At 39.3% G+C, this 10,903-nt stretch overlaps 1 protein-coding gene across 1 annotated transcript in view; it reads right to left on the bottom strand.

The window, feature by feature from the left end:
• Positions 1-8,628: 8,628 nt before the first annotated feature.
• The window catches only part of kcnt1 (potassium sodium-activated channel subfamily T member 1), a 63,602-nt gene continuing 61,327 nt past the window's right edge, over positions 8,629-10,903 (bottom strand). Inside the window, exon 29 of the mRNA XM_022765167.1 lies at positions 8,629-9,897. Coding sequence (XP_022620888.1) covers positions 9,777-9,897 — 121 coding nt within the window. The 3' untranslated portion in view covers positions 8,629-9,776. The remainder of the gene's footprint in view (positions 9,898-10,903) is intronic.

The raw sequence follows: 10,903 nt of genomic DNA, 5'->3' as shown, positions 1-10,903 counted from the left end.
TTTCATCCTTGTTGATTTTATCTTTGATCCCATGCCATCTATTTATTTTAAAATGGAAGCACTGAAACGGAATAAATTTTCAAGTGAATAAAAGTCACATTTTTCATTTTTATTCTTTCCTCATGGCTTCATTTGTTCATTTTTGAGACTCACTGTTTATTTTATTTTGCTAGTTTTAGACACCACACTGATTTTAATCTTTACACGACAGCTCACTGATATCACAAAAGTAGTTTTTGTTTATTCACTTTATTTATTTATTTTTTAAACAAGAAGCTACATGGAGCATCTGGCCACATCCTTTCACTGGAATGTTTATTTTGCTGAGTTAAAGGTCCTGTATTTAACAATTTTACAGTGTTTTATTTGATGTTTTGATATTGCCAAGAAGATATATTTGTGGTTTGTGGTTTTAAGCACCAAAAACCATCTCTGTGTAGTTGTACATTTCCTCTCTCATGCTTCTCTCTGGAGCTGTAGTAACAACAGGTTGGTTGAGCCAATCAGGAGAGAGGAGGTTTCTGAATACAGGCTGTGTGTGTTTCTCTGTGGACTGAGCGCTTTGATACTTTCTCAGTATTAATATAGAACCTAGACCTGCTTTATAATCAAAAAAGACATGGAAATCTCACTTTATACAATATGGGGCCTTTAAAACTGATCTCACAGGGTTGTGTGAATCTTTTTAAAGCAAAGAAGAAGAAAATGTATCACACATCATGACACAGGGTTTCTAATTTAAGCATCTTAAATAGTCAAAACCTCCTCAGGTCTCCCCTGGTGCCTCGCACTCCACCAACCAACTGGAACAGCGGCTTTTATAATTCCTTAACGCCAGTGCTCATAACCATGGCAAACTCTGATCTGCCATAGCAACTGTGTTTCTTTTTCACACCTGGTAGTTCAGGTGATCACAAGCCCATCACACTTGGTAAACCGTCCCACCAGGTAGAGTCCAAGCTGTAGACTCTGCATCCTGCATTGATGAGATTGATCACCATGATAGGTGAGTGCACTTATTTCATCCTCGTACTTTGTGTAGAAAATGATGAAGTGATGTCAGAACTGATGTGATTCCTCCGTATCTCCACAGGCGTTGCTGCTCTCACTTTGTTGCTGGTGAATGTGCCGTTCAGCCATTCATGTGACGAAGTAGAACAAGTTCTGATCTGCCCGAACTTCCCTCCGTGTAAGAGCTCATGGTTTGATTCAGTGTTTGATCAGCTGTGTGAGTGCGCTTTCATGTACATTGGGCTGATATTGGTGTTTATTTGAATATTGATATGATTAGATTCCTTCCTCCACAGAGTAATTTGTAATGCTCACTGAAAAGAAAACCAAATTGTTAAAAAAGTTGAGGTTCAAAGTTATTTTTCAATCTTTTCCAGTCATCACCAATGAAGTGTTAATTTAAAAAAGAAAAATGGGCGTGATCACCACACCAGTCCTTGTATCTTCCCTGGAGCAACTGGTCTGAAAACATGCACTGAATGTGACAGAAAAACAACTTCGTCATACCTTCTTTCATCACATTCTCCCACGCATCAACTGTAATTCTAATTCTCTTAGATTTCAGCCCCGGTTCTTTGACCCTGGTGATGTACCTGAATGGCGTCGGGGAGATCAACTCCACTGTGTTTCACAGCAGCAACCTCACCTCTGTAACCACGCTCAGGATCGAAAACGCCGGGGTCACAGGAATCGCTGAAGGAGCCTTCGGTTCTTTCCAGAACCTCAGAGGTATCAGTTTAAGGAGGAACGCGCTGACACAGATGAACACTAACTGGTTCGGCCGGCCTGCTGTCCTCAGTGAGCTCAGCCTCGCAGAAAACCAGATTGAAGCTGTGAACGAGTCGATGCTGACCGGGCTCATCAACCTCACGAAGCTCAGTCTGAATAAGAACAGAATCAGAACCATTGAGACAAACAGTTTTCAGTCACAGACCGACTTGGCTGAGCTGGACCTGTCAGAGAACAGGATGACTCGGGTCTCACCGCAGGTCTTCAGGTCTCTCAGGTCCACCAGGATCAGACTAGATGGGAACCCCTGGGACTGTTCCTGTGGAGCTGAGGACTTTGTTGTCTTCCTAAAAGGTTTGTGAAATCTGAGACAAATAACGACAAAGACCTGTGCGTGTTTAAAGAAGACTTCGAACCCTAAAACCGCTTCTCCTCTCAGACCTTCAGAGCAGATCTCTACTAGACAGACAGACGGCGGTGACCTGTGAGAGTCCTCCATCTCTGAGGGGTCGACCTGTGTGGGACGTGTCGGTGTGCATGACGTCACCTACACCAGGACCACCGTCGGCATCACAAACGGTCCAGCTCAGACCCACTGATGCACTCACAACAGTCCCTGCATCCTCTGGTACGTCTGGTTCGTCCTTTATTTCACAGGTCCCAGATTCGCCTGCTAATTTGATGGAAACTTTACTGTTAATGACTAGAATATTTCCCAGAAAGTCCTACTGTAGGTAAGTGAAAAATAGTTGATGTCAATATCCATCAGTTTCCTAGAAAGACGAACAAAAAATCAGTCTAATTTTTGATTAGACAGAAAATGTGCCACATTGAGTCCCAGCTCTGACGTGTGGAAATTAGGTAGGAATATGTTTGTAAATGTAGCTGCTGAGTCGGTGAAGTTTTACAGCATGGAGTGTGTATTATTGATGATCATCAGCAGTGTGAAAGACAAAACAAAGGAAATCCCAATGCAGCTGAGAACTACAGGTAAACATGTATTTACTGACCACTGCTAAGCAGATCCATAATGTATGGCAGCTCAAAAAACACAAATTATTAATTTTTGTTGGTTTTTTTTATTTATGAACCATTTCACTTACCTACAACATCATTTTCCATTTTTTTTCTTTTTGTTTTTTTAACTAAAGAACTGTAGCAAATAACGCTTTCTCTGTTTCCTTCATAAATTGTTAAGTTGTGCAGGTCTGTCTTGGAAATGTCCCAGTAATTAGAAGCTTGATACCAGCTAATTTTTATAAATTTATCAGGAAGGTTTTCAGGAGAAAATATGAGACCTATAAAATAAAGTGTTACCTAAAATCCCCACCATTCGCTTTTGAATGCTGCCCTCTCCCCACATTGGGTAATTAGTGCTTTTGTTGTTCCCCCTAGCAAACGTTGGTACAGCTGCATCACAAGAAACCTCTGTCCAAACCAAACCCACTGATGCACCCACAACAATCTCCCCTCACACTGGTACCTGTGCTTCGTCTTCTTCTCCCAGTTTGTGTTTGATGTTTGAAATTCTTCAGCACAGTTTTGTTCAGTTTGTGTCTCTGTTGTTCTCTGCAGCAACAGCTCCAGCACGGCCAACAACAGAAACATCTGTCCGCTCAACATCCACTGATCAACTTAGAACACAAACTGGTACATTTACTTCTTCTGGTGCCAGTTTTCTTCATCTTTAATATTAATTTAAACAGAATCAGAATAATGAGAGTAATTATATAGTTCTGTTACAGGGAAGACAGAAGACCTGACATATTCGATAAACCGTTACCACAACTTCTACACACATTGCAAGACTCCAGGTTTATTTAAGAGACAGAAACACCTACTCTGAATCCTCCTGAAATGTTTGATGGTATTTCACCTGCAGATGGCGCCATAGCAACATGATAAATGAACTATCTCAGCGGTCGTGGCTCTGACTCCTTTGAAATTTTGTAGAATTCATTCTTTTGTAGAATAAAAATCCCTGATTTTTCCAGTCAGGATTTTTTCTGACTTCATATATTTTGATGCTGATTCAAAATCTATAATCATTTTCTGTTATGAAATGACTCTGGAGCCTTGGAGGTGTGTCTTTCTAGTTGTTTGGCATTTCTGTTGTTCCCTGTAGCAACACATGTGACTTCACCACCATCAGAGGCAGAAACCTTCACCCCTCCACACACTGGAGTGACCGGTGCGTTTGATATTTCAATGTCAGAAATAAAAGAATCAGAGGATTGCCTTAACCCTCACACAAATAATGTGTTCTTCATATTCATGTTGTTCCTTCTAGAAACATGTGTGAGCTCAAAACCAGATACAAACACTGTCTGCACACTCGTTGTTGTGATAGGTACCTTTATTTTATTTTTCTTTCTTTTGCAAATTTCAGCTTGATTGTACTGAAAAATATAATCGGATGATTAAATAATAACGGCTTGCTCCTCTGCAGTGGTCCTCTGTGTGCTGCTGCTTGTGGTGTGTTTCCTGGTGGTGCAGCACAGGAGGAAACGCAACAACAAAACTGTGATGCCTGGACGTTCAAAAGAAGTGAAGGAGGAGTTGGAAGACGACAGCAGATCAAACCCTGATCAGTCTCCAGGACACTCTGAGAACAGAGACACAGAGACGGCTCAGAGGAGGCCTTTTAGTGGAGTCAGAGCTAAGTCGGCTAACGCTATTCTCTTTATGTCTCCTTTTTGTGTGTCTGGGAAAGATCAAGTGACTGTGCAGCATGAGACAGAGGCTCAATCAAAAGACACAGAAGGAGCAGGAGGAGAGCAGAAACCGGAAAATGAAGCAGGAGGATTTCAGACAGAAAATATCACAAACACTCCCGACACGACTGAGGGACAAACTGATGCCGGCAGGAGTCGAGATGACAACTCCCACCGTGTTTCTGTCAGCACTGACACTGTGGCGTATCTGAGCATCGGCAACAACCAGAACAAACCAAACCCTGATAATCTCAGCAAACAGCTCACTGACAGTTTGGGTCAAAGATCACAGATGGGAAAAGTCATGGGGAGGATCTCCACCTGGCCTCCCACTGCAATTCAGTGGCAGGAAAGATGTAAAGTGATGGAGGAGGAGGCGAGTGAAACTGAGAAGCACCCAGGTGAAGCGAAGAAAACAGTAAACAGAGAGGAGCATCTCTCTGTTTGTGACCGGGACACAAAGGAAGAAGAAATGGAGGAAAATCAAATGGAGGGTTTTATAACTTCTCCAAACAAACTAAAAATGAACGTAGCTGGCATGAAATTGAAATTCAGTGAGGTTCAAGCCCACACGGACACCAAGCAAGAGGAACCAGCCACAGTGACACATACAGGAAGTAAAACCCAAAGTCTGAATCAGGAAAAACTCAGTCACAACCAAGACCTCAAACCTGCAGAAAACTCTGCACACAAGAGCAGCAGCAAGGCCCAGCAGAGAGACGAAGCGAAGCGAGCTGTGACGAACAGACAGAGGGCGGAGAACAGAAGCACCGGCTCAAAGACTCGCTCTGACGGTGCCTCACCGGATGATGAAACGCTGCTGTACGGCAACGAGTACGCCTTCATGGACCTGCTGCATGAGGTCGTGCAGAACAACGGCCGCTGGACCCGAGAGAGGTGGAGGCAGATGCATGTCAACAAGCAGCGGCGTTAGGACGGAGGTACACAAGGAGTTGTGATTCACTAAAATGTTTTGTACACATAATATTTAGTAGTTTTATTCTGGCAATCAGCACTTAAAGGAACAGTTCAACATTATGGGAAAAATTCCCTTATTTGCTTTCTTGGTGAGAGTAAAATGAGGAAATCAACATCACTCTCATGAAATCGGCCAATCAAGGGACCCTCAAGTGATCTGAAGTTTGTATCACGCTCCCATACAGTTAGGGGGACTGACATGAGATGGATAAAAAAAATAAGACGCACAGTGAAGCAGCAGAGGACGATATATCCTGACTTTTTTGTCTTTATTTTGGGTGAAGCTCCAGAAACACTTGATCCTACATTTCCCATAATGCAATATGTTACAAAGAAATGATACAAGCTCATGAACTGTAGAAGAATCTTGTTTAATCTTATGATGCTTTGGATATGATGCTCTGTATACACTGATGCATGAGTATTAATAATCTTTTAATGTCATATATCATTCGTCATCATTAATCAGCCACAAGCCGCTCGCCTGGATCTGTCCAGAGGAAATAAAATCCACTTAGCAGCAGCTGGGGGTGCAGTTGTGTGGAAGTTACTTTGTTTTTCAATCTTTAAAACAGGTGAAAGAAAGACGAAGTACCTGACAATAATTAGATACTGCGGTTTTATTGAATTTCCAGGAACAGCAGAGTCACAGTTTCTGATGACCTGTGTCAGGACCTTCACTCTGCTGTGCTCCTGTCAACCTGTGATGGATGTGATGGATACTTCAGGTGTTATTCAGTCTTTTAAGAAGGTGAGAAAAATGCCAAGTACCTGATAAGTGCTGGACAGTTACTTTCACCTGTTTTAAATTATGAATGACAAATGCGGTCACACTTTACAGCGGTCACCAATATGGTGTTACACCGTCTTGTCGTCACTGTGAGGCCACAATTTCTCGTTTTTACTCTTCGGTTTGTGAGCAGATTAAACAAGGCGTAACTTGGTCATTAGTGAGCTTTAGAGGTATCAATTTAACTGTTCCCTGACTTTATGCTAAGCTAACTAGATACTGTATCTGTAGTCAAGAGAGTGGTATCAATTTTTGGCATGTAACTCAGCAAGAAAGCGATTAAGGACGTTTCACAAAATGTTGAAATATTCCTTAAGCTGTGAGTAAATAATGGCACCCTGATTAAATGTAAAAACATGTGATTACTCCTCACACTGTCACCTGAAGCTTTGAGAAGAAATAAAAACACAATTTCATTCATTAGATCTGGCTGCATGCAGCATTTATTTGTTCATATTTTATATACGTAGAAGGACACTCGCTTCTCATAAGAAATAGTACAAAATGGATCAACCCCTTTTTGACACTTGACCTAAAAACAAAGTGGAGGTAAACATGATACGGAGGTTTTTGATAACACTGAGACGACATGCATGTTCCATTCATATAAATACACAGTATCAAATAATGGATCCAACTTGCAAGCAGTTGACTTGATTATGGGTTTCTCTAGCGATGGGACATCACACTAAATGTCCTGCTAAATGTACAAAATGTATTGTTCTTGGCAAGCTTGTATATCAAAACATGCTTTTTTTTTGTGTTTACATGCCCCTTGTGGTATTGTAAGTACGGACAGTAGGAGATCTGAATTGATTTCTTTGTGGAGTTGTGTGAAGTGAGGACCCAGGAAGACGTTAAATGAATGGATCAGCACACAGATCGTATCCTCCATTGTGGTCGCACATGCTTTCACTCCTCAGCTCTCCTGCCCTGTAAACTGACCATTCTGGGGAGGGGGGGCTACTGAGCAAAGATCAACAGTTAATCTCAATTGGACTCTTTGCAAAATATATAAATTGTAAAACATGGGGAAAAAAAGCTTATGCTGATTCCTCCACAAAAAAAGGCAGATTTCAAAGAGAAAACAATACATTTTAGATTACTTCATCATTACTATCACTTGATCTTTGACATGAAAAATAAAAATGGCACATAAAGTAAGCTTCGCAAACATCTGCAAGGTGTGCATGTGCACAATACTGCACATCTGACTGTCTTTGCTTCACAGGAATGGTTGAATACTGTCCGCTGTGTTGTACAGATTCAGCTTAAAGGGTCATGCTGATTTGCTCTAGACATCCCCGCAGAGCTTAGTGCAAAAATAGTTCAAGTCCTCTTTCACTTCTTAAAATCACACAGAAGAGATTGAAACAAAACAAAGGAAAAATAAATGGCAAAACGGTGAATAAATAGTTACTATTTACAGTGATCAAACCAAACATACATCTGAGAAATGATCAAATAAAAAGATTCAAATACTGCACCGTGACACTCTTCACACACGTGTGGCCTGTACAATTTGGAAGAGAGAGCACTTCATTTTCAGCTCAAATATATCCAAATATATTTGGAAATAGATTACAGATAGATCACTAACCATAACCCTATCTGTGCAAAACTCTTCTGCTGCCAGTCCTCCTGCAACTCATTAAAGAGTTCTGATACTGGAGGATTTACCATCAACATCAAATGAATTCAAGGTAAAAGAATAAGAACACTAGAATCTGACCGATACTGGATTGATATTTGAGTTGAAAACAATTTGATAAGGATATATCTGAAAATTGTTTTTTCTGATAAGGATACCTTAATGTCACTTTGGAAATTTGGAATACACGCTTATTCACTATCCTGCTGAGAGTTAGATGAGAAGATTGACACCACTCTCATGACTAATCAAAAAACAGCCAGACAGTTGTCTTAGCTTAGCATAAACACTGGAAGCAGCTAGCAAAATCTGCCTACTGGCACGTCTTAAGCTCACAAATGTATATGTTATATTTTGTTTAATCCTCACATATGTTTTAAACAAACAAGATATGACATGTTACAGTAGCAAGCTTTAAAAGTGGTACTTGACGTTTCCCGCTGCTTCCTTTAGCTTAGTCTTTATGCTAAGCTAAACTAATCTCCTGCTTTCTCTACTTTTATATTTATCATACAGATATGAAAGCGGTGTCAAGCTACTCATCTAAATCTCCAATGTGCAAATAAGCACGTCACAAAATGTTAACCTATTCCTTTAAATTTGGTCATTAAACATTTGTGAACATGAAATGTAGAGACATTTTACAGCTGAAAAAATTACACTACAGCTATAAATTACAACTATAAACAAAAAAAATGAAACAAGTACATTCTTAAATTTAACTACGAAAATAAGAAATATAAATTAAAAAAGTAGCTTATAGAATTACAATAACCTATACTGATTTCTAGTAAATTAAGTAGTGCAGGGTGTGGGCAAGCCTGTATTATTAACATTAACTTAATTTATGATTGTTGAAATAGCTGATACAAATGAGTAATTCATATTTTGTATGAATATATCCCTCATTTACCAGTATTCTTTTGGTATTTCTATACTGCAGGTGTATGATTTATGTATTGGCCAGGTTCTAAAATAAAAAACACTAACACTGATATCATAAAAATAGATGCAGAATGGCACTGATGTACAAATTTAAACATTTAAATATCTCAAAAAATAAACAAAATGGCACATATAGTAGAGCAGACATAATCTGAGACTGTTATATAAATAGTGAAATAAATTAACAATATTCACTTTTCAACAATAACTACAACAAAAATTAGTTTCCAAAAACATAACAGAAAATATTTTTTTATATGGCTGATTAAAAATGCCAGGGGACAGTTTGTTGTAAAAAAGTTTGTGCTCATAAAGAAAATGAAAATCCTGTCTGATAAAGAGCATACAAACAGTCAATACAAACTAAAACATCTGTAATAAATTAAGGAAAAGTGCACATGTATTGTAATTTCATGGTAAATGCTTGAAGAGCTAGAAATTCAAAGCATTTACCGTTCTCTTTAAAAAACATGATGATGACGGTGTGGAGGAGGGTGTAGTTGCCCCGAGATTCAGTTCTTTTGTGAGTTTAGGTAGAAACAGGTGCAGAGGAAGTCGGTCTGAGTCACGGTGTGAGGGCAACTTCACCCCTGAGCAAAACATTGTTGGGCGAAAGAATGGTTTAATATCCTATATATGCACAAAAAAAATCCTCTGACTGTCCAAAGACCTCTCACAACAGCAATCAAACCTCTCAGACCTTTGGTTAGTGGGGATGAGGGAGTCATTTCCAGTACCTTGTTCTCAGTTCCAGACTGTTTAGCGAGGGCGATGTGTATTAGTACAGTTAGTAGAGGCATGTGAGTGGAGTTGGGGTGACGAGGCACTCTTCATGCATCCTCCTGTAGCAGCTCAGTGGGAAACAACAGGTCTCTCAGCGCTGTCTGATTGTTTCTGGTCTGAGCCTGAGAGACACATAATGCACATTCACAATAGACAGCTGTTCTGTTCTTCTGTTTCAGAGGTGAGTCTCGTCTCTTGTCTCTGTGCCAAAGTCCTGCTGGTTCCTTGTGCTGCGTGCCTGCCCCACCTGTGCGTCCTCTGGCATGTGTGCCAGTGGGTCAGACCGGATAATGTACCTGAAGAGAGAAACTCAACATTATCTGGCAGTATGGAGCAGTAACTGTACAAGAGAGTGAAAATTTGGATTAAAACTTGAGCATTAAAATCAAAGGTGTAGGTTTGGTGCCAACATTGGTAGGGACACAACAACTCCGCCTGCCCGTCAAAACAAAGACATTTGCTATTTAATGCTGTCATCCAAACAGTTTATTAACATATAAGATCTGAATTCACATTCAGGAATGCCAATACGCAAATGTAATATATGTATATGTGTTGAATTTCCATATATGAAATATACATAAATGAGGTGTCATAGTATAGTAAGGCATAAAAAAGTCATAGTATATTGAGTATAGTATAATAATAGCATAAATAGTATAAAACGTCATAGTATAGTAAGGCATAAAAGGTCAAAAAACGACAGTAAAGTGAGGCATAAAATGTCATAGTATAGTTAGTCATAAAAATGTCAAAAATTGTCATGGTATAGTAAAGGCATAAGAAGATCATAGTATAGTAAGGCATAAATATTTAAAAAATACGTCATAGTATAGTAAGACATAAAATGTCAAAAAATGTCATAGTATATTAAAGGCAAAAAATTGTTAAAAAATGTCATAGTATAATAAGGCATAAAATGTCAAAAAATGTTATAGTAAAGTAAGGCATAAAAACGTTAGAAAACGTCATAGTATGGTAAGGNAAAATATCATAGTATGAGAAGGCATAAAAATGGCATAGTATAGTAAGGCATAAATATTTCAAAAAATGTCATAGTAAAGTAAGGCATAAATATTTCAAAAAATATCATAGTATAGTAAGGCATAAAATGTCAAAAAAGTATATTAAGTCATAAAACATCATAAAAATGTAACAGTATTGAGATGGACCTTGGCTGTATGACCCTATTTTGTTTAGGCCTGTTTCTGGTTCCTGTGTTTTTTTCAGGTACTTCCTGATCAACTGACTGACTTCACCTGAGTGTGGCCTATTTAAGCTGGGAGATTCAAGATGGCCTCT

Source organism: Seriola dumerili, unplaced genomic scaffold (assembly GCF_002260705.1).
Source record: "Seriola dumerili isolate Sdu_G_001 unplaced genomic scaffold, Sdu_1.0 BDQW01000668.1, whole genome shotgun sequence".
Taxonomy (NCBI): domain Eukaryota; kingdom Metazoa; phylum Chordata; class Actinopteri; order Carangiformes; family Carangidae; genus Seriola; species Seriola dumerili.
Note: the sequence above shows the minus strand (reverse complement) of the source record. Positions and strands in the feature narration are given on the sequence as shown.